We start from the raw sequence: 25,184 nt of genomic DNA on the forward strand, positions 1-25,184 counted from the left end.
TGATTTGCAAAACTATGGGATAAAGGAATATTCCTGAACTTTGTTTTATTATTTATCTCATGGTTACTGGGAGATTGTGTGAATGCATCAATGCAGTGCATGTTACCTCATCTTGCAGAGCTTGGATTCATTGAATGAGTTTACCAAAAATGTAAATATTGCAGATTATACAGCCTCATGCTATATAACTAAGCTCTATTTCATGCTGAATAAACTAAATTATTAATGTATCTTAAATAAAAAACTATCCTTAGATAGATTTTTTTTACTCCAAAAGCATTTTATTAAATTTGTTAAAAAATAAAAAAAAATCCAATTTAAATAAAAAATCTGTTTTTAAAAAAAATGGATTTTATCCACCCTTGTGTGTAGCAGAGATATTGTGTAAAAGAAGGGCTGTTAGAATAACAGATTTGAAAGGGAACTTGGAGGTCTTCTAGTCCAATTCCTTGCTCAGGAAATCTCCTGGTCTTCAGGTTTCTGGTGCTCTGGCGCATGTATGCGTTCCGGTTTGGGCATTCAGTGCCGAAAAGGTTCGCCATCACTGTTCTATACCATTTCAGCCAAATGGTTGTACAAGCTCTTCTTAAAAAATTCCAATGTTGGAACACTCACAACCTCTGGAGGCAAGTTCTTCCACTGATTAATTGTTCTAACTGACAGGAAATTTCTCCTTAGTTTTAGGTTGCTTCTCTCCTTGATTAATTAAATTTGTTTTCTTTTCTTTTTGGCAGCTGCCCACATCTTTCTGATTCATAATGGGCTTATATTTACAGGCTATATTTACAGATATATACTTGGAACCTAGGCAGAAAAAGAATTGCTTGTGGGGAAATTTTTGTATTTCTTCAGTATTCTAAATTATCTCCCTTTGCATTTGCTTACAAGAAACATATTTTGGATTTTAGATTAATACGTTTGGATAGAGGTAGTCCTTGATTTACAATAATTTGTTCAATGACTGTTCAAAATTACAACAGCGCTGAAAAAAGTAACTTATAACCTATGACTGTCGCAGTATCCCTGTGGTCAAAACCTGGGCACTTGGCAAAGTAGCATATATTTACGACTGTTGCAGGGTGTTGAGGTCATATGATTGCCATTTACAACTTTTCCAGCCAACGTCTGACAAGCATAGTCAAGGGGAAGCCCGTGTGGTTCACTTAACAACTGAAGTGGTTCACTTAACAACTGTGGCAAAAAAGTCATTAAAATTGGTCATAATCCACTTAATAGAGACATTGCAACAGAAATTCAGGATCCAATTGTGATCATTAATTGAATACTACCTATATGGGTAATTTTAGGACTACTATTTAGCCCAATTTTCTGTTGCGAAGCGGACAGTTACTAAGTGAGTTTTGTCCCATTTTATGACTCTCTTTGCCACAGTTGTTAAGCAAATTTATTTTGTGAATCATATGGTCATTAAGCAAATCTGGTTTCTTCTATTGACTTTGTGAGAAATTGGCTGAGATGGTTACAAATAGGGATCACATGACCCTGGAACAGTACAACTGTCATAAATGCATGCCATTTGTCAACTGCCTGAAACATGATCATCACAACCTGTGTATGCGCAGGCGCTGGGGAAGATGGCTGCCTGAGCTCGCCGCTCAGGCTCGGAGAGGGAAGAAACAAACAAAATTTGAATTCTCTGCCGACACCAGACTTACTAAAAACGAAGGCTGTGGGAGAGAGAGCCAAGTGGGTCCCGAAAAGCTGTTTACTTAAAAGAACGCTGCTCCAAACAACTCTAAGTGGCTTCGAGTGGCTCCGATCGGCTTAGAAGGGCCCTCAGGTGACACAGTCTCTTGCAGGCGGCATTCCAGCTGATGACAACTCCAGCGCCAATTTAAAACCGCTGCGGCCTTGGCTCCTTAATACGGGGCGCCGCAGAGCTGCATTGGGATGCGGTTTTCACCCACTGAATTCCATATCCTCGGAGGGGTTGGTGAGTTGGGACTGGGCGGCTGGTCTCTTTACTGCCGCCACTGACATCTCTCCCCCCCCCTTTCTCCATCACGGCCCTCTGCCTCTTTACCACCACCGCTGCGGACTTTTGCTTTGTCCATACTCCGGCTGTTGTGATCCTGGCTTCTTAAAACATCAAGCCGCCTTCCCGCTGCTATCTGCTGCTGCCACCCGCTATCTTCTTGGGCCTGCCTTTTTTGGGGCGACGTGGGCTTGCCTTTTGGTGGAGCGTTTCTCCGGTTGCCCTCTCCCTCTAGCCGCCCCCGCCCTTGTCCTCAGGGATTTTTCTTCTTATCATCCTAACTTACCATCTTAACTAACTGTTGCTGCGGCCATGGAGACCTCTGGCCATGCTGACAGTTTTGCGTTAGATCCCATGCTGTACAGCCTCATAGAAGGAGTGGACAGGGAGATGAGGAGAACGTGGTCAGAAGGCCCCCTCCCCAACTGGCGTTGACCTATTCAGCCATTTCAGACTCTAAGACTGCATATACTTTCTGGACTCGGCAGGGGAGAAGACTAATAGCGTCTCTTAAATTTAAACTTTTTACCAACTTCGCCTTTTTAAAACTTGCGCCAACCGCTTTTGCGGGGCAAAAATTGCGCTTATTTTGTGTGTTGAGGGAATGTTTGTATGAATGGGTGAGAGCGTGTCCCCACTTTTAATTTTTAAATTTGCTTAATTTTATATTATTACTCTGTATTTTTAACTATTATTGTGGGGGATGTATGAGGAGAGTGGCTGTGTGTTGTGCATGAAGGGATCGGGTGGGCGACCTGTGGCCCCCTCCACTGAGTGCAGATGCAGAAGTGGATGGGGGCCCAGATCTGCCCCCCGTCCTGGTATGAATGATGAGTGTGGCCTGTCGGGAAGAATGGGGGCCATGGGAGGTGGGCGGGGGTCTACGGGGGAGGGTTGGGGCATTTCGGTCATGACTGGGAGGGGCAGATATGACGGGAGCTGTAGGGCTGGCCATTACCAGGGAAGAAGGATTCGCTACCTTACAGCAATTCCTTGTTCCGGCCCTACTGGCTCAACTCAAGGGCCTGGTGGCAGAGGAGAGCAGGGCCCTGGTCTCAGGTTGCTGTTGCTAAATGCCAGGTCTGTAGTAAATAAAGCTCTCCTCATCCGGGACTTAATTTTAGACGAGGAGGCAGACCTGGCATGTATAACTGAAACCTGGCTGGGCCATGAGGGAGGAGTCCCCCTCTCGGAAATGTGCCCAGAAGGGTTCCAGGGGCTACATCAGCCGCGACACTAGAGAAGGGGTGGGGGAGTGGCAGTTATTATCCAAGGGTCATTAGTTCCTCGCAGTATCCCTGCCCCAGAGATTGTGGGGTTTGAGTCCCTTCTCCTGAAGTTGGACCTACGAGCCCTGCCTGCGCTCCTAGAGGCGGTAGCCGGGTTGGCGGTGGAGTTCCCCAGACTGATGGTACCTGCCATCCCTGGGTGAACATTCTGATGGAACGCAGGAGTTCATGGCTTCCATGACAACCATGGATTTGACCCAAGTAATTCAGGGTCCGACTCATAGAGTGGGACACAGTTTGAGTTTGAGTTTATTCGTCTTGTATGCCGCCCACTCCCGAAGGACTCCGGGTGGCTTACAATAAACAAGGGAAAGGGATAAATAAACAAAACAACACTTTAAAATACACAACATTCACAGTTACCGTGGGGCTGGATATTTCACAAGCCCCCCGGCCTGCCGGAGCAGCCAGGACTTGGTGGCTTTGCGGAAAGCGGGAGGGTAGTAGGGGTCCGGATCTCCACGGGGAGGTCGTTCCAAAGGGCTGGAGCTGCAACAGAGAAGGCTCTCCCCCGGGGAGTCGCCAGCCGACATTGGCTGGCAGATGGAATCTGGAGGAGACTTAACCTGTGAGATCTAATCGGTCTATGGGAGGTAATCGGCAGGAGGCGGTCTCTCAGGTACCCAGGTCCGATGCCATGTAGGGCTTTATAAGTGACGACCAGCACCTTGAAGCGGGTCCGGAGACTAATGGGTAGCTAGTGCAGCTTATACCATCGACCATGGTATCCTTCTGCGACGACTGCGGGAGGTGGGGGTGGGCGGCACTGTTTTGCAGTGGTTCTCCTCCTACCTCTCGGACAGCTCGCAGTCGGTGTTGGTGGGGGGGCAGAGATCGTCCCCGAGGCCCCTAACTTATGGGGTGCCGCAGGGCTCGGTCTTATCCCCCCTACTATTCAACATATACATGAAACCGCTGGGCGAGATCATTCGGAGGCACGGGATAAAATACCATCAATACGCGGACGATACACAGTTGTATCTGTCCGCCCCGTGCCAACTCAATGAAGCGGTGGACGTGATGAACCGGGGCCTTGAGGCTGTTAAAGACTGGATGAGAGCTAACAAACTGGTACTCAACCCGGAAAAGACCGAGTGGCTGTTGTGTTTTCCTCCCAACAATTTGGCTAATGTTCCATCAATCAGGCTGGGGGGGCAAAATTTATACCCCTCAGACAGGGTCCGCAACTTGGGAGTCCTCCTGGACCCACAGCTGAATTTTGACCATCACTTGTCAGCTGTGACCAGGGGGGCATTTGCCCAGGTTCGCCTGGTGCGCCAGTTGCGGCCCTACCTGAACCGGGAGGCCCTCACAACAGTCACTCGAGCCCTTGTGCTCTCTAGGCTGGAATACTGCAATGTGCTCTACATGGGGCTGCCCTTGAAGAGCATCCGGCGACTTCAGCTAGTCCAGAATGCAGCCGCGCGAGTGATCGTGGGCGCACCGCGGTTCACCCACATAACACCGATCCTCCGTGAGCTGCGCTGGCTACCTGTTGATCTCCGGGTGCACTTCAAGGTTCTACTTACCATCCACAAAGCGCTCCATGGTAGTGGGTCTGACTATTTGAGAGACCGCCTTCTGCCAATTACCTCCCTGCGTCCCATCAGGTCGCACAGGGTAGGCCTCCTCCGAATTCCATCCGCCAGTCAGTGCCGACTGGCGACTACGCGGAGGAGAGCCTTCTCAGTTGCAGCTCCGACGCTATGGAACAATCTCCCCGTGGAGATCCGCACCCTCACCACCGTCCAGGCCTTCCGCACGGCCCTTAAGATCTGGCTATCCCGTCAGGCCTGGGGATAGGACCTTATTCTCTCCCTGCCCGAATGCCGAGTGAATGTTGTGCTTTTATTGTTATTTATTTTTACTCACATTTTCTTTTATGTCTTGTCTTGCACTCCCCTCCCTCATTATTGTAAGCCGCCCTGAGTCCCCTCAGGGAAAAGGGCGGCCTATAAGTGTTTAATAAAAACCAGAAAGCTTGCAGAGGATAGGTCTGACGTGGGTGTACCTGGGTGCACCCACAATCGCTCGCGCGGCTGCGCTCTGGACTAACTGAAGTCTTCGAACACTCTTCAAGGGCAGCCCCATGTAGAGCACGTTACAGTAATCCAGTCTTGAGGTCACAAGGGCGTGAGTGACTGAAGGGCCTCCCGATCCAGGTAGGGTCGCAATTGGTGCACCAGGCGAACCTGGGCAAAGGTCCCCCTGGTCACAGCTGACAAATGGTGTTCTAAAGTCAGCTGTGGGTCCAGGAGGACTCCCAAATTGCGGACCCTCTCTGAGGGGCGTATAATTTCACCCCCCAGCCTGAGAGATGGAATACTTGGCCAATCTTTGGGAGGGAACATCAGAAGCCACTCGGTCTTGTCTGGATTGAATGCCAACTTGTTTACTCCCATCCAGACCCTAACAGCCTCCAGGCACTGGCACATCACTTCTACTGCTTCGCTGAATTGGCACGGGGCGGACAGATACAGCTGCGTATCATCTGCATATTGGTAGTACTTAATCCCGTGCCGGCATATGATCTCACCCAGCAGCTTCATGTAGATGTTAAATAGGAGGGGGGACAGGACCGAACCCTGCGGCACCCCATAATTGAGGGCCCTAGGGATTGATCTCTGCCCCCCGACCAACACAGATTGCGACCTGTCCGAGAGGTAGGAGGAGAACCACCGAAGAATGGTGCCTCCCACTCCCACCTCTCGCAACCGTCGCAGAAGGATACCATGGTCGATGGTATCGAAGGCCGCAGAGAGGTCAAGGAGCACAAGGATAGAGGGGTGACCCCTATCCCTGGTTCGCCAGAGATCGTCGATCAGCACGACCAAAGCAGTTTCAGTGCTATAACCAGGCCTGAAGCCCGACTGAAAGGGATTCAGATAATCGGTTTCATCCAAGGACCGTCGGAGTTGAGAGGCCACCACTTTCTCAACAACCTTCCCAACAAAGGGCAGGTTGGAGACTGGACGATAGTTGCTCAAAATGGCTGGGTCCAGAGATGGTTTCTTCAGGATGGGTCTCACCACTGCGTCCTTTAGGAGGAGCGGGAAAATTCCCTCCCGGAGAGAGGTGTTAACTATCGTCCGGATCCAGCCACATGTCACCTCCCTGCTGGTGGAGACCAGCCAGGAGGGGCACGGGTCCAGTATACAAGTGGAGGCACTCACCGCTCCCATGGCCTTGTCCACTTCATCAGGAGAAACAGGTTGAAACTTAATCCATAAAGTATGCTCAAGACCTTTCCCCGGTACCTCGGCTGGTACCGTGTAATTGGAGTCCAGCTCTGTCCGAATCCGAGCGACTTTATCCTTTAAATACTGAACAAATTCCTCAGCTCTACCTTGTAAAGGGTCATCCGCATCCCTCCCTTTCAAGAGGGAGCGGGTTATTCTAAACAAGGCGGCTGGGCGTGATTCAGCGGATGCAATAAGGGCGGCAAAATGTGAACATTTCGCCGCCCGTATTGCCACGAGATAGGCTCTGATAAAGGCTCTCATCAGTGCTCGGTCTAACTCAGATTTACTGGCCCTCCAGCGGCGCTCTAGGCATCTCTTTTGGCGCTTCATCTCCCGGAGTTCCTCGATAAACCAAGCGGCCCTCCTGGATCTGCTGCCTCGGAGAGGTCGCAAAGGCACAATCCGGTTTAGAGCCCCCGCCGCCACTGTATTCCAGGCAGCGACTAAGGACTCCACCGGATTGTGGACGAGAGTGTCAGGTATTTCTCCAAGCGCCGTCTGAAATCCTTATAGGGTCCATCAGGCGCCTGGGGCGGAACCACCTAATCGGTTCCCCCTCCCTACAGTGGGGGATTGGTTTCCGAAAGTCTGATCACCTCAGTAGGAGGTGATCAGACCATGACAAGGGCAAGGTCTTAATGCCCTTCAACTCTAGATCACATCTCCACTGCTCCGAGAGGAATACGAGGTCAAGCGTGTGATCCGCTGAATGAGTTGAACCGTATTTTCAGGAAGGGCTTATTTTTTGGGGGGGAGAGCTTATTTTAGCACACACGCTGAAAAGTACGATTGGTTTTATTAACCGGGGAGTTCTTATTTTTGGGGAAACAAGGTACATCTTCTGTGTATTTGCCCATTAGTGTAAGTCATAGTAATACTTCCAGGACCACACTGTCCTTGAGATTTATTTTCAAATGAACTTTGTTTTTAAATGGCTGTATTTTAATTATTTTAGGGTTTTTGTGATTGATGTCTGCATTGTTACTCTTTTTACTTAATAGTTTTAAAGGTTTGTTTTGCCTACTGCTCTTGGATAAGAACAGTAACAATATGGATTGTAGCCCAAATTGCATAATTGGCTATTTAACTGTATAAGGCTTAATTTATGTTTTGTTCTGCATTGGTAATAAATCATCAAAACAAATGCTGAGTTCCAAAATAAACCTATTTTGTGGCCTAGAAGCAGTATTTTTAAAAGAAAAGTCAGAAAAAAAAATCCCTTTAAAAACAAAGCATAGTCATAGTTTGGCTATAATGAGTATGAAAAATGCTGACTGGCATGATTGCAGTTGCTTCATTGCTGAGGTATATGATGACTACAAATAATGTGCAAATATGATAATAATGTGCATTCTCTTCACATATTTTCCTGTTATCAGCTGTTGATTAGTAGTAGCTAATGTATTGGAATCAAAAGATCGTGTTTTGCATTTCTTGATGTGATTGTATTTTTGAAAGAGCACTGCAGACTTTTCATTCTGCATATACTCTGCTTAGAGTTTTCCTTAAAGAAATATCCCAAACAGTCAGATTACATCATCCAATTGTGCACAAATTATCCTTGTGAAAATGTTCAGACCAATATTTAATTATGCTTGTGCAATTCATCCCATAAGCTGTTTCACAACTGAGATTACACTTTTTGTTCTCGCAACCATATGAGCTGTTTTGATACGTATGTAGTTACCAATAAAACCATATCAACTCTTGTACATTTTTTAGAGTATTACATTGATTACAACTAAGTTAGTGATACTGTATATTTATTAAAAACACCTTGACTATTTGAAATATTTTATAAACAACACATCAGCAGCAGTTGTTTTTACAGAGTCCTTGACTTATTTGGACTAGAATTTCTGTCGGTAAACAAGGCAGTTCTTATGTCAGTTGCTTCCAATTTTATGATCTTTTGTGTTACAGTGGTTACTCACAGCAGTTGTTAAATGAATCATATGATTGCTAAGTGAATTTGGCTTCCTCCATTAACTGCAGCTGGGAACGTCACAAATGGTGATCTAAAGACCCTCGGAGACTGCAATGGTCATAAATACATGTGGGTTGCAAAACTCCCAAATTTTAATCGTGTGACCATTGGGATGCTGCAGTGGTCATAATTGTGAGCACTGGTCATAAGTCACTTTTTTTCATTGCCATTGTAACTTTGAATGGTTGCCAAACGAATGATTGTAAATCAGGGATTTCCAATATTTCCTGTTTTCATTTTATTTAATTTTTGCTTAATTATGGAAATTGGGGCTTCTGGGTATTTATAGGCTTTAATTCCCAAATGCATATTCCTAGAGCAGTGATGGTGAACATAGGGCATGCATGCTACAGGTGGCATGTGGAGCCATTTGTCAGGGCACACGAGCTGATTTCACCCTTTTTTAAAGCCATTTTTCGTCCTCCCTAGGCTCCAGAGGCTTTATAGGAGCCTGGGGAGGGCGAAAAGAGCATCCCCAGCTTCTCTCCAGAGGCTTCATGAGCTTCCCTGAAGCCTCCGGAGCGCAAAAACCCGCCCCCTTGGCAAACCGGAAGTTCGGGCACCGACTTCCGGTTTGCTTGGAGGGTCGTCTTGACTGCTCCGAGGCTTCAGGGAAGCCTCCTGAAGGTCCCTGAAGCCTTCGGAGTGCTCAAAATGACCCTCTGAGAAAACCGGAAGTGTTCTTCCGGTTTGCTTGGAGGGTTGTCTTCACTGCTCCAGAGGTTGACTGCTCCCGAGGTTTCAGGGAAGCCTCCTGAAGGTCCCTGAAGCCTCCAGAGGGCTTCCGGAGTGGGGAGAGGCTGTTTTCGCCCTCCCCAGGCTCCTATAAAGCCTCTGGAGCCTGGGGAGGGTGAAAAAAGCATTCAAAAATGGGGGTTGCACCTGTAGTGCACATGCGCACTCGGGGGGGTCGTGCATTGCATTATGGGTGCGGCACACCCGCACACGATCTCCCTGCGCTCCCCCCACTTATGGCATGCGAGCGAAAAAAGGTTCGCCATCGCTGTCCTAGAGAGTCCTTTTAAAATTCTCATTTGAGCATAATTTGATGCTTTCTGAACTGAACTGCAAAAATCTGGGAAATAGAATTGAAATGTTACCCTCGAGTGATAATTTGACGACTTGCTATCCAGATTTGGCAGCCCTATCATTTTTCAGTATGAATTTGAAGAAGCCATTCTGATCACTCTTAAACCTGGGAAATTTAATCTTAAAAGCATAATAATTTAATCTAAAATCATAAAAATAATGATACCGGAGAAAATTTCCCAAAATAATTACAAATGCTTTATATATACAGTACAAATACAGATAGTCTTCAACTTACGACCACAATTGACCCCAAAATTTCTATTGCTAAGTGAGAAATTTGTTACGTGAGTTTTGCTCCATTTTACAACTTTTCTTGCCACATTTGTTAAGTGAATCACTGCAGTTGTTAACACAGTTATTGAGTAAATCTGGCTTCCCCATTGAAGGGGGAAGGACACAAAAGATGATCACATGACCCCCAGGACACTGCAACCGTAATAAATGTGAGTCAGTTGTCAAGCATCCAGTCATGTGACCATGGGGCTGCCACAATGATCGCAAGTGTGAAAATGGTAATAAGTCACTTTTTTCAGTGCCGTTGTAACTTTGAATGGCCACTAAGTGAACTATTGTGAGGGCCACTTGTACATAAATTTATAAACATATAAATTTGTATATATACAAATAAGGTGGCGGGGAGGAGTCTGTAAACTTGTTTCTCATCTTACCTAGCAGCAGAAGTGGGAGTAGATGAAGGACTGGAATATAGTTATGCTAAATGTTTATGACAGGTAGGTGATCCCAGCTGTTGGGCAGAGGAGAATGATATCTAATTCCCCTATCAGGTACTAATAAATCATAGTTTGGAGACTACAGAAATATTATAGCCTCACTTTGCATTGTCCTTCCATGCAATTCCTGCCTCCATTCCATACCTGGTAATTTCTATAGCTCTCTTGATTTGGATGTCACATGATATTTAGTTGAGAATAAATTGGGTTAAAGAATAAGAAGTTTAAAGAGTTTTGAAAATTAGCTTTGAGATTAGTATTTACTATTGCTTACTCAATAAACATAATTATTGTAAGTTAAAAATGGAGGAGATGACTTATAAATGAGAGGAAAGGATAATGACGGTGTTCTTAGTCATCCTTTAAGGATTAGAATAATGTGTTTGAGCTCACACAATATTAAGCTCAAACCAAACCAAATACACAATACAGCTATACATTTGTGTGCTTTATTGGTTTGTAAACTTTGACACATTCGATGTGAAGTATGATTTAGTCCAATAATAACTAAACAAACTATGGTATGGATTAGCACCTTATAAAATCCAGGTAAGTACCTGCATTGGGCTAGCTAATATCCATCTTTGATGAGAAGTTATTTCACATTTTCTAGTATTTTTTCCAGGTGAAAACTGCATGAAATGGGGAGTTTCTCCTAAACAAGGAAGTTTGTTTTTCCATATCGTATATTATGAGATAAGCACAATTGCTATAATATAATTCTACCTTCCTGCTTTCACACCGGAATCTTTTCTATATTTATGCAGAGTATGCAAGTGTATTCATGTAGCAATTTAAACTCTTTCCTGAAACTGAGTTATAGCAGAGACTTTGTGGTTTGAAAAAGCCTGCATTTCCTGTTGAGAATAATCTGTTTTTCCTGACTTCTTCTCTGCATAAAGAGTTTGTGTGATATATTCTTTTGCCAAAAAGATAATCATATATGACTTTTATTCATATGTATAAATACTCTAGACATTTATGAAATAATAACTGGAAGGAAATTAAATATATAGAGACACCTACTTAACTTGTGGGTTCTACTTTTGCTTTGCACATGGAGAAAAATCTTATGAATTTACAGTAGCATAGAGCCCATCCTCCCCTCTGAAGCATGTGATATACAGCTGAGAGTAAATCTGTAATACAATAGTAATTCTCTAAAGTTATTTGTTAAGCTTCTTAGTTGAACTGAAAATTGGAATGCTTGTCTTGTTCATTCTGATGTGAGAAATTAGCTACTGATACTGATCATGTGTTAACTTTAATGTAGTTGATTTGTAGTTTAATTAAAAATCAATTTTGAATTTTTAAAGACTAAACTTTACAACCCAAACTTCAACATTTAGAAGCTAATTAATACAGATTGACTGCCAGCATTAGTTTAAACTGGTAATGAAATAATAATTTGATAAGAGCCGAGGTGGCGCAGTGGTTAGAGTGCGGTACTGCAGGCCACTTCAGCTGACTGTTATCTGCAGTTCGGCGGTTCAAATCTCACCGGCTCAAGGTTGACTCAGCCTTCCATCCTTCCGAGGTGGGTGAAATGAGGACCCGGATTGTTGTTGGGGGCGATATGCTGACTCTGTAAACCACTTAGAGAGGGCTGAAAGCCCTATGAAGCGGTATATAAGTCGAACTGCTATTGCTATTGCTATTTGAAGTTAGGAATGTAATTCTGAATAAAATAGACTTTCCCCTTTAATAGTATTTTGACAGAAGATGACTAGAAACATAATGTTTGCTGACTGCTTCATTTCTTGCATTTTCTAATAAAAATGCTATTCACAATTCTGTTAATATATGATACATTTGATATATTCTGTTTTTACAAATCTCTCTCCACAGGAAGGCTTATGCACCTATATGCTGTTTGTGTAGACTGTTTAGAAGGGGTTCATAAAATTATCTGCATAAAGTGCAAATCTCGGTGGGATGGAAGCTGGCATCAGCTGGGAACCATGTATACTTATGACATTCTAGCAGCCTCTCCTTGTTGTCAGGTTAGTATTATAAAAGAGTTCATATTTTAGTAAATTATGTTCCACGGTCTTTGCAAGCCTCTGGGATATAGTGATAGCTGTCTAGAGACTATTTCATGGATGAGGATACATTCATGACTCTCTGGTGGATGCTGCTTCTCTTCCAAAAGCACATATCTTTTCCAGCAGTACCGGTCAGGTGCAAGCAATTAGATCCACATAGATAGAGTTCAGGCTAACTACTTTATTGTATTCTGCCTATAATACAGGAATCTCCCTAGATTGCTTGCCTTCCTTTGGGAACAAATAGATAAGGCTCTGTGAGGCTTGGGGGGGAGGGGGGAAAGAGTCAGCCCTGGATGTCTTCTAGCTGTGCAAATTCAAAGCTAATTCTCTGCTTGAACTATTGCTCTATCTGGCTGAGCATTTTCTTTCAATACTGCCTCCCATTCACAGTGATGAGGAGAATCCCATGTGACTATCAGAGCACTGCAGCTAATGATTAAGAAGAATTTATGTGTTTGTTGTCTGTGTCCTGTACATCTTCATTAAAGAGCATGTCGTGTAGAATTGCGTGTACACATAGAGAAGATAGCACTTGTAATTATCTCAGTGTGCATTGAAATAAAGATGAAGCCTGGTGATGCAGTGCTGTTCCATCTCCTGGAAATGCCCTCCTAGAGGAAGAGTTTCAATACTTCGGGGTCATATTGGCCAGATGTTAAGATAAAATGAATCAAAAGCACCAAATCTTCCTAGATTTAATCCTTGCCTTTCATTTTAGTCTGATATACCTAGAGATGAAATCTATGCATCCAATGTAGGCATTGTAAAATGCAATCCACTCTAGGTAATTGATTCATTTTTTTAAATCTACATTAATAGCTGATTCTACAGACACAAGAGATTGATGTTCCGAATTTTATTATTCAGGCATGCTTTCCCAAGTACAAGCTGTAGTAGGAATTGGCCCATCAGGCTATAATCACAAGGCATATTCAGTAAGAATAAAACAAATAGAAGCATGATAGGGTTTGATGGACGATGGAAGCCAATTATGAGATTTTTGAAATTCTGTTCTCTTTTTCTCTGTCTCTCTCCTCTATTACAGGCTCGGCTGAACTGTAAACACTGTGGGAAACCTGTTATAGATGTACGTATTGGGATGCAGTATTTCTCAGAATACAGCAACGTTCAGCAGTGTCCACACTGTGGAAATTTGGACTATCATTTTGTGAAGCCATTTTCCTCATTTAAAGTTCTGGAGGCTTATTGACAAAAGCTTTGCCATAGTAATAGCTATTTTATGAGTATTGTTCCATTTATTTTACATATCTTTTATAAGATCTGCTCTGTGAAGGGGAGGGGGGCTTTTTTTCTAATTGAAAGGAAAGTGCAGCAAGCTTTGCGTGGTTATGTACATGTGTTCCTGTGTAGATGTGTGTCATTCAGACAGAGGTCCTCTTGCCATGATTTCAGTGAAGGCTAGAGATGCAGCACCATCTTTTTTTGTCTCTCTATCATATTATCCTAGCTCTTTTCCAGATGTGTTGGGATCACACTGCCTGGGTATTCTGAAAAAAATGTTCCATCACATCTGGGAAATTGTCTATATTCACCCAGGTTGGAGTGAAAATTCCATTCTATTTGTTCCCTTTATTGTTAAATGAAACAGTGACTTCAAGTTTTTGTAGGTTGGAGAGATGAACAGATTTTCATAAACATGTAGAAGAAAGAAAATTGTAGGTCTGCCCAGATGAAGCGGGAAACCCAGCATCATGGGAGTAGAGTTCTGCTTATAGATAAGGTCAGTGGTGGGATTCAGCCAGTTCGCATTGGTTCAGGCAAACTGGTTATTAAATTACTCACCCCTACTATCAAAGTGGATCCTGGGTGCTGCACTGCAATGGAAAAACAGGCAACAGAGAGGCCAGTATGAAGGAAGAAGAAGGCCGCTTTCCCTCTTTCTTCTCCCTGCTCCTCCTACTTCTCTCATGCTGGCCATTCTGTTGCTCATTTCTCCAGTGTAGTGCAATGCCCAGGATCTACTTTGATAGGGGGGGTGGGTGGTAATTTAACAACCTGTTTGCCTAGGGTCAGGTTGGCTGTTGCCGGAGGCTTATCCCACCTGTGTGGTGGAGCTGGAGGATGGGGATGGGCCACGCCTCCCATGACAGCCAACCTGACCCTGGGCAAATCAGTTGTTAAATTATTTGAATCCCACCATTGGATAAGGTAGTCCCTCAGTCTTCTGCTGAGCCCTGAATATCAGTTCTGAAGAGTGGGAGCTGAACAGATTTTGAAGATATTGGGGGAATAGAAAGTGGTTCTATGCTAAGCAGCACTCTCATTACTACTGCCTTTTCCCATGCACTCTAATATATTTCAAGGCCTAATATAAAATATGGAAGAGGGAGGGGAGGTGTTACAAATTACAATTAACATCAAATGCTTAATGTTAATCCTCAGACTTCAGGTTTGTATGCAGATCCTATCTGTACATTTTAGATGAACTAAGAAAGGATACTGGGTAGTTGTACAGCCAGATTTTCAAAGACATTTTCCTTGTGTGCACCTCTGTCCATCCAATATCTTCATATTTTGCTCCTTTGTGGAACTTACATCATTCCTGGGAGCAAAATCAGGATTTGATAATATTAGTAGTGCTGGTTAATATAGTTAGAGGCTCTGTTTGTTGAGATAAACTTAACCATTGACAAATGAATGTAATACTATATCAAAAAATGCACTGTTTAAAACAGTTTTATTTTTGCATAGTGTCTTCCTGGGATATATATTTGATAATCATAGTTACTCTCACTGACAGATCATACTGTTTCCACTAACACTATAATTCAAACAGTCAGGGAAATTTCTACAAAAACTTGCAATTTTAATAAGTTGTGTTATTTCAGCTTTTTTCAAGCATTTTAAAGTCACCTTAGAGTGTTTGGTAATACTGCAAAACTCATTACAAAATCTGTTATCAAGAGAGGAATCTGCAACTTATGTTGCAAATTTTTTTATTGTGATTAACCCTTGTCTCTTGGTACAGCTATAGTAAACTATATTCAAACTAAATGAAGGATGATAGATTAGTGTGCCTACCTGTAAAATAATTTTCCTATAGGTTGAAATATTTAATAATTTCTTTACAGTATTTCAAAAGTGTTCTCTAAAACTGAATGGTGTCTATAGAACAGTTTTTATTAGTTGTTCACATATCATCAGGTAAAATTTCTGCAGAAATACTCCCAAGATTATGTGTGCATATATGGGCTGTGTATAAACAAACAAGGAATTAATTAAAAGACTTTAGCATACTTAAGGTTCAAAAAAGCTGCTAAAGATCTTAATAATTAATGGCTTATACTATCTTGTTGAATAACAGATCTCAATATTTTGAACCTCCCTGCTGTTTTTGGATACATGTTATCATGTGAGGTGCATTATGACCCATGACTTGTGGAATTCATTTTATGTCTTTTGAATCCTAGTATGAATTAAGTCATATTAAAAGAGGTTAAACCCACTTTTTGGTACCTATTTTGAAACGACACTTTTAGTTAATTTAATTTTTTTTTAATTTATGAGAAATTAAAAGTGAAATAATTGAAACCGAAGAAATTTAAGGACAAAATAATTGTTTTGTGATTATTGTTCTTTTATCAGTGTTGTAGTTACTTTATCTTTACATGTGGAATTTTTTTTTTGTTAAAAGTGAATGGTCAGTCTTTTGAAATTTGATAGTCTAAGTATTTGGTTTTTCAGCACAAATTGTTCAACTTTAGAAACAAATGATCTACTTGAAAATGGAATGTTTTATTGAACTATAATTATAACATTATTTCCAAAGATGAGCAGGTAAATGTAATTTTTGTAGATCAGCACTAAGGAGCAAATGAGCTGTCACATCAGAAATTTGTGATAATATTTTGCAATATCATTTTATTTTAGGTTTTTATGGATATTGCATGTGATAATTTGGTGTCTACTGCAATGATGTGATGGGTCAGTGTGAGCAGTATAAACCTCTTTCCTTTTCCACAGTTGTTGTGAAATGTAGCAACAGCAACATTCAGTTATTATTTGGATGACTATTTTAGGCTACTTAGCTCAAAACAGCTCTGGGGGGGGGGAGATTAGCTGTTCTTCATTCAACATGATGCAACCTCCATCAAGTAGCCCTGAAAATATATATATATACAGAGAAATAATTTCAATTTTTAAGTGCAGTTTTCTCTGCTTTGTTTCCAATGTTTGGGTCTGCAGATTTGAGAGTACTAGTTTTCAGACCAACTGAAGAGTGTTATTTGGGGGAAGATAGTTCTAGTGTGTGTAAGCTCTTTAGAGTTTTGGTGGATCTGATCACTCCAAATTTTGTACTGGGTAATAAACATTGTGTAGCAACAATAATCTATTGAAAAGAAAATGCTGCATTGGGATCATGGCAAGCATGAATGAAAAGACACACATGCTTCAAAAGTATAATAAAATGGATATCCAATAATATGTGGTCTCATAAACTATGTTTTCTTTCAGCCCTGCAAGATTGTCAAACTCTTTTCATAGCTTGCATATGAATTTGAAATATTTGGAATCTAATTTCCAAAAACATTTATTGATAACATTATTGTAATTATTCAAGAGAGGGGAACAGTAGTGAAGTATTTTACTTTTCAACTCAATTGGATTTTTCTATTGAGGCCTTTCCGATACTGTTTATTTTCTTATTTGCATGCCGTGTACAATTTAGCATTTGGTTTGGATAATAAATCATGTTGCTTTTCCCCCCCACCATGTAATAAAGATATGAACATTAGCAGTTGTATATATGTCACTGCCTGAGACAGATAGAATTCCTTCCTAATTGATACATTTGATTGACATTAAATTATACAGGAATGATAGAGGCTGTGAACTCATTTATGTGCATGCATTACCCACAACCTGCATGCATAGAACACAATGTTATTACTGGGTAACAAGTTTCATAAGGGCTATCGCTACTCCTCTCTACTTTACTCAGTGTGGATTGCCCAGGAACGCTCATATCCATAGCCATAATTTTTTTAGGTTAACAGGTAGTATTCATCAACTTTCTCATTCAAAATTTAAGGTGAGTTGTACTAAAAATAGAGTAGCAGCATAGTAATCCAAATGCAAATCACAGATACCAAGACCAAGAAAGATGTAAAGCAAATAAATACTATGGTTGCAATTTAGAAAATGCATACAGTTGTGTGTGTATGTGTATGTGTGTGTATGAGAGATAGAGAGAGAGAGTGGGAGAGAGAGAGATGGTTTCTTCTGCACCCCCCCCCCCCCCCCCCCCGGCAGATATTTAGCATCCTTAGTATTGAAGAAAATTGCTCCTAGGGAGCTTCATGTATTCATTGAAGCTGGCGGTATGAAATTGGGGTTCTATGGGATATGTTGGCTATATTTTAGCATCTGCTCAAATTATGTCTCCACAAGTGCATGTTGTGTGTATGACCATTTAAAAAAAGGCATTTGCAGAATTGCAATTAATCTTAAATGATACAGGATCAAGACATTGAGAGAGAATTGAATGAATTGCAGAAAAAAGGGTGTTCACTTTCATTCATGAAAATCATTTCTGGGCTGTTTACATGCTAAAATAAATCTTACAAATAAATATTTTTTCCCCATTAAAGAAAGCATATTAGAAATTCCTTAAAACCAACCCGATAATAGATTGATATTTATAGTGTATAAAATATCTATTGTGCGTTAGCATCATCAGTACCTCCCAAAAATAATGTTTCTTGATATATATGAATTTGAATTAATTTGACTTTCATGATTGCATATAATACAATACCACATAAACGAGGGCTGTTGAAAGAGGAGCTTCACAGTGTGTTAGACAGTGAACAGGGTAGCTTTCTTTGAAATGTTCAAAGCAGCTGCATCTTTTTTCTAAGTTCCCACAGTTGTTTTAGAAACTGGCACTTATGGTCTCCATGTGCATTGACATATATAGCCACTTCATTTTGCTGAGGTGTGCAATAGAGATGTATCCTGTACTGCATCTGGCAGAAATTTCTTTCCACAGCTGCTACCTTCATAACATCTGTATTTTATTGGTGACTTGTTTTTCTTCTTAAACATTGCAAGACCATGTTAAATTCTTTTGCTGTGTCCACATGATCTTTTCCAAACTTGATAAAACTTTTTATTCACCGTGGCATTTGTATTTGATAACACAATGCTATCATTTTGGCACTAAATTGTTCCATGTGGGTAACCACACCTCCACATATAAATAACAAAATGAAGATATTGAATGTTAATCCTGCATTTTCCCACCCTTTGTGAAGAAAAAGGAGAACATGTTCCTAAAAAATCAGCAGAATAGTGTTACAATTCAGCTTCAAAGACTGTTTGATCACAAAAACATACATTTTAAACTCCATTTAAAAACATTAAGTGCACCTGAGACTATATGACTATGATGCTTATTTGATCATTTTAAGTGAGTAAATTACTGAAAACCAGATTTGAGGCAACAGGTGATTCTGTCAGTGTGCTCTTTTGATAGGAAGACATGTAGCAAATTTAATTTTTTTCTGATTTATTTGTACGAGGTATTCAAGGGCAAATTGTTGTGTGGTATCCAGCTTGCCCTGTTTGCGTTTGTTCAGTAAAAGCCTTTTTTCCTCAAAAGGAAAAAAAAAGTTTTGGATTGCACTTTTGCAGGGGAAAAATATGTACATAGCAAATGAATGTTGATAAACTTTAAAACAATTGTTTATGATGCCATTTTTGTGGTGTTAAATTTTGAGGTTGTGATTTATCTGTATTAAAATAATAAACTGTGGTGGATTATGTTCGTGGCTGTTTTAGACTAGTCCAGATAAAGATTCACAGCGTTGTGTGTAAGAGGACTGTGCAAAGCATGCTGCAAGTATTTTTAAAGTAAGATAATAACAGAAATAACATGAGGGTCTTTTTAGTGTCTGTAATCATCATGAAAATGCAGGATCCTGTTCTTACTTTAAGATAAGATTCAGCACCAAGTAGAGTTGAACTGTAGATTCAACTCCAGATTCAAGATAAGATTCAGCACTAAGCAGAATCCAGAGTGGCTTTGTCCACCAAAATTTACATTATGTCAGAAGGCCTGAGAGACCTTTGCAATATTGGTCAGTTTCAGAACACTGGTAGGCTTTAGAGGTGTCCAACTTAGGCAACTTGAAGACTTGTGGACTTCAATTCCGAGAATTTCCCAGCCAGCAAACTTCATTTGAGTCACACAAGAACTTCAACAATGAATTATATAGCATGTGAAATTACCACCTGGAATAGCTCATTCAGGAAACCAAACAGCCAATACAATAGGTATGAAATAAGTTTCACCAACAATAGGTTTTACCCAGTCCTCCTACCATCCTTTGTTAATGGAACTCTGGCTTATCTCTGAAGAACAACTGAAAGAGCTTGCAAAAGAAAAAGCAGCATTTGATAGCATTCATCACTTTTTAAATAACTGGTTAATATTTCACCCAAAAGAAGTTCGGTCCCCCCCCCCCCCCCATTTTTTCCGAGTGCAGTATTTGGGATAATATGTTTAACTGGAAGTGATGCAGGTTTCTATTAAATGATAGAGGGACAATCTATTATTTAAAATTCAACAATAGAACTCTGAATACGGATGGGCAGTTCAAGTGGCATCATTGTGTCTTTGGATGTATGCTTTAATTTGCATTTTTTGAATTGAACAGGATTGAACTGAATGTTTACTTTTGATTCTGATTCTCTGATGTGACAAGATTCAAGAATCTGATTGTTTCAGGCAATTTATCTCATTAACAAAACAATCTCTTTCATGACTTCAGCAGTTAATGCTGTTGCTAATTCTGAAGCACGTAGCCAATAAAATGAATATATATGCTTCTAGAAAAAGCAATAAGAAAGCCCTTACAGCCATCACAAAACGTGGTTGAGATTTGATTTCAAACTCTTACATGAGTGCACACCAAAATTAAAAGGATTGGCGTACAAGGTTTGCTTCACCAGATTACCTCTTTGTGACTTTCTAGGATACAACCATAGATTGTTATGTTGTTCGACACCATGTCTGCATATGCATTAATTCATGAAATGGCTTTCTGTCCTTTTCAGGGAGAGCTTATGGTCCTTTTTAGTCACCAATAATATAAGGGTTTTACTGGTGGATATCTACAATCTGGTTCTCCATATCATTAGTTTGATATTAAAAATTAAATCGGATTTCTATGCCAAAGTCTCATTTTGTAGAATGTCTTTAATGCATGGTATTAGTCCCAAGGTATGTTTCTATCCAGTGAGACTGGTCTGGAAAGTCGTATTTTTGGATCCCCTTCTGTGCTAAAGGAGAATATACCATCTAGACATATCTGTTAGGAGCATTTAAGTGAAATCCATTTTGATCTCCGTCACTGGTATATCTAACCAGATATACCAGATATACCCGAACAAGAATGTATTGTTCCGAACCTGGGAATAAGCTCTTTCAGAAAAAATGTGCTGGGACACATTTCTTGACTGACATTAGGGTTTAATTTTTTGCTGAACTCAACTCCCTCAAAAAACAAATGAGACATCACTTGGCTCCCAAGATTCAAGTTACAAGACTTGCTTGCAAAAGTTGCTTCCTTTTAAATAGGGTTCACTATTTTGGTGGTCAGAGCAGGGCTCCTGAAAGCAAGGTAACAGCATTTTGGAGGAATAATCTTTGTTGATTTCTATATCACAGATTCAAAACAAATACAAGCACTTCTGTATAAAGAAGCATTTTACATTAATAGTGGGCCATTTTTAAAAGAAAACCACAGGTAAGGCATGAATGCTGATGCTGGAAGTAAACTAGTGCAAAGCTCTGACTATAACATTCAAGAAACAGGTCTTGATTTAAATGGAAAGCTGAATCTGTTGTCAAGTTCTTCGGTACATCTTTCTCTCATTCCTTTCTATACATCTTTCTCATTCTATTCCTAGGATAACTAAAATATTATCCAGCTCCACCTTTTGATCAGCTGTTATCTATTTATACCATGTTTCCCCGAAAATAAGAAAGGGTCTTATTTTCTTTTGACCCCCGAAATAAGTATTTGGCATTATTTTTTGGGAGATATTTTTGAGGTGCAAGAGGCAGCAAGCATGGTCACCTCATGGCTGCTGCTGCATTGCAATATTTTTGGAGAGGGCTTATTTTTGGGGCAAGGCTTATTTTTAGTGCATGCACTCAAAAGCCCGATTAGGCTTATTATCCGGAGAGGTCTTATTTTCAGGGAAACAGGGTATCATAACTAAGGCTTCCAGGGTTTCCTTAGCAATAGCAAATTTTACATTATTTTCTCAAACATTTGTAAACAAGTTACAGGTAGTCCTTCATTTATAATAATTGAGCCCGCAATTTCAGGTCACCACATGATCATCAGATTTTATGACCTTTTCTGGCGTCTTTAAATGAGCATGGTAGTTATGAAGCAAACACATGTTAAGCAAAATCAAAAATGTAAATTGCAGTCACATATTCACAGGATGTAGCAAAGAGCCATAAATACAGGCTGGTGCATTTATGGGCTGAGTGCCCAAAATGAACATGACTGGGGACAGATGTCAGAACTTCAAATCCTGTCCTCCCTTTTTTGGGGTCTGTTGCAACTTTGAATGGTCACTAAGTGACTGGTTGTAAGTCGAGTACTACCTGTGTCTCAAACATCCCAACACCTTAGAGTTATATAAAAAAACAAATAAAGCTTATTTAGTTGCTAATGTCATGTAGAAAGTGAAAAAAGTGTGATCATCAGTTCTGGCACAGGCTTTTTCTGGCTGCTTGAAATTCTTGATCTGTAAGTACAGTGGATAGTTGTGAATTGCTGGTGAATTAGTACTAAGTGTGCACCAGCCTTTTAGTATTTATGGCTTTAAAAAGACAGAAAAGTTGAGTAGGTGGAAACCCTCATTCTGTCTGTTTACTGCTTTCAAGTACATTGATTGTATGTATGTTTCCACAAGGAATAATACAAAAATGTATGAGATAACCATGAAGTGAACCACTCAAGCAGGATACTTCAACAATCATTTTGTAGCCAGAATCCTATTTGTAATAGCCCCTAGAAACATCTAACTATTAATTTGGATCTGTCAGGGGTTTTCAAAAGATATTTTTGCACCACTCTACAAACTTGCTAAAGTTGCTTCTCATTTTTGCATGATAGATGTTGTCAGTTCAATGAAAATCTCAGGTATAGACTTGCTACTTATTAATGATTCATTTGGCTTGTCTTATAGACTCTGCCTGTTTGGGTGGGGCTTTGGGATCAAAGGTTTCTCTTTTTGCCTTTGTAGTCATTTCTAGTATTTTTAAATTGGAGACCAACCTGCTCTCCCAACTCTCAAAGTGCAATCACAATACATTATACAGTACAATGTAGTATTATAGAGAGATCTTCAAATAGATTTTTTAATGTCTAATGTGGAGAGATTCCTACTGTGAAATTGGTTCTGGAGTCATCCCTAATTTGAATCTCTTCAATACAGGTGGTAATGTATACCTTGATGATCTCAGACAAATATTATCAACTATTTTTCAGATGGTTCGTTACATTACATTACTGAGATAATATATCTCAACTGTTTTGAAGAATCTGATCATTATTAGGCCTAATTCAAATTTCTGTTTATAGTCCCCATAAAAACATCCACATCTGACAGCTTTTGTAGAAATGTGAGCTTTTGTCTAATAAAAGAAAGGGGGGGGGGAATCCCCAGCAAATGAAAACTATTAAGGCAATGTTTAAAATACTAAGGAGGTTATAAATGAAAATCTTAATATTGAAACTAGGCTAGAATTCCTGAGATGCAATCCAGTGTTTAAAAAAATGTGAATTCAATTGATTGGCATAAAATTATATAGTCTAGATAACATACTGAATAATTGTTTAATTCAGGGGAATCCAATGACAAACTCAGGTACTAGATCGTGGTCATACATGTTTGAATAATAACAATTTTAAAAAGACAGATAAATTATTTGTAATATAAAATATGAATGCAGAATAGGGGTCCCCAACTTCGAGCCATGGACCAATACCTGTCCGTTGATAGTTAGGAACTGGGTCACAAAGGTGGAAGTGAGTGGCAGGCGAGTGAAATCAAAATCATCCCCCTCCTCCAGTCCATGAAAATATAATTTTTACCAATGAAATCAGTCCCCTAGTACAAGAGATTTGGGGACTGCTGATGTAGAATATAGGAACAGGTGTGTGCCATTTTGCATATTTTATAACCCCAAAAGAATTTACTGCAAAAGAAACAGCTAATTTTTGAAAGCAAAATTTAAATGCCATTCCCAAGTTTGAGGCCTACCTGTTCTTGTACTGGATCTTGAAAGATTTCCAAATTTAGTTTATTTTTCAAGTCAGATTGTATGACTAAAGATATAATACAGCCATTCTAAGCTTGGACATGGATCAGTGTTAACACCGTCATTCTATATCAGAAAACATATGACAGATCACTTCATACCAGATCCCAACTTAAGGCATATAAATTTAAAACAAAAAAAATGTTTTCAGAAATCCACAACATTTCCAAAGACTTAACTATGATGAAAGTAGCAGAAAATTATGAGGCGAATTACTGTTAGGTAATTAGGTCAAGATGCCTAAACTCTTGGCTTTACCTGAATGAGAAGTAAAGCAGATTCAAACACCACCAGTAATCATGGGAATACAATAGCGTGTATTCTATGAAATTGAAGGAGGTTTGAAAATACTTGTAAAGCCATATTACTATGAAAACCAGCAAAGTTTAGGAAAGGGTTGGAGAATGTAATTTTTGGGGAAACACATCATTATATCGTGCTAATCAACATCTTCCATGTCAGTATTTGAGAGCTTCAACACGGGATGATCGGGATCAAGTTTTACTATGTCCCCCTCTAGTTCCTGTGCTTTGGGCATGGATGTTGGATCAATACAGCAGTCCTGGTTGCCTTGTGGCTTGCAAGAATCCAGTATTTCAGGAGGACAAATTGGGTCACATACTTTGGGATCGTGTAGTTCTTCCACTTTTTCTTCATTGGTTGGGATTACAGGCATATTCACGTGAATCACCATGAAAGCTGTAGCCAAATCTTTTGGGATAATTTCACTGGTGGCAGATGGCTCATCAATAGCCTGACTTGTAACTGTTGTCTTATTCTCCAGACTATCCTCCACTCCAGCTTGCTGTTCTTCCTCCTCATCGTCTTCTGCTTCCTCTTCTTTGTTCTCTTCAGGGAATTGTGCTTCTTTTATTTTTTTATACAATACGTTCCGTTCCTCCTGCAGAGCTCTGCAAAGATTTTCTAGTCTTTGAATTTTCACTACAAAGCATTCATATTCCTTGGCCCTCATGGCTTTCTGTGATAGAGTAAAAAAAGCAAAACATTTGAAGGCTGCCAAGCTGATACACGACAGAAGAGAATCTAAATGGCCAGACAAATATCTCCTCAGACATTTTTGTTTGCTTGTTCAAATACTACTTTAAAAGGTAACCCCAAGTTCTTAACCATTTGCTTGCCATTTCTGCAAAGTTTGTGGTAGTCTGTACATTTTATGCCTCCAGATTTTACATTCATTTTTTGCAAATCTATAGAGCTAGCTAAAACTTCTTAGATATGCTAATTTTAGCTGGCAGGATGCGAAAGGGTGTGTGTGAAAGGGGAAATTGAGAAATTACAAATTATAGCATGTAACTGTTAGCCTTTCACTTCTGCAATGCATGAAGCCAGCCCAAGTCATTCTATTATTGCACTTAAATCATGTTAAAAGTCTTTTTTTGGAAAAAAAAATCTGCCTAACTTGCTAGG

At 40.5% G+C, this 25,184-nt stretch overlaps 2 protein-coding genes across 2 annotated transcripts in view; one reads left to right on the forward strand and one right to left on the reverse strand.

Annotated features, from left to right (window-relative positions):
* The window catches only part of HECA (hdc homolog, cell cycle regulator), a 35,300-nt gene extending 16,129 nt beyond the window's left edge, over nt 1-19,171 (forward strand). Inside the window, exons 3-4 of the mRNA XM_032215314.1 lie at nt 12,186-12,340; nt 13,431-19,171. Coding sequence (XP_032071205.1) covers nt 12,186-12,340; nt 13,431-13,595 — 320 coding nt within the window. The 3' untranslated portion in view covers nt 13,596-19,171. The remainder of the gene's footprint in view (nt 1-12,185; nt 12,341-13,430) is intronic.
* A 2,387-nt stretch (nt 19,172-21,558) lies between these two features.
* TXLNB (taxilin beta) overlaps nt 21,559-25,184 on the reverse strand; it is a 29,848-nt gene continuing 26,222 nt past the window's right edge. Inside the window, 1 exon segment of the mRNA XM_032216498.1 lies at nt 21,559-24,735. Coding sequence (XP_032072389.1) covers nt 24,196-24,735 — 540 coding nt within the window. The 3' untranslated portion in view covers nt 21,559-24,195.

Source organism: Thamnophis elegans, chromosome 4, assembly GCF_009769535.1.
Source record: "Thamnophis elegans isolate rThaEle1 chromosome 4, rThaEle1.pri, whole genome shotgun sequence".
Taxonomy (NCBI): domain Eukaryota; kingdom Metazoa; phylum Chordata; class Lepidosauria; order Squamata; family Colubridae; genus Thamnophis; species Thamnophis elegans.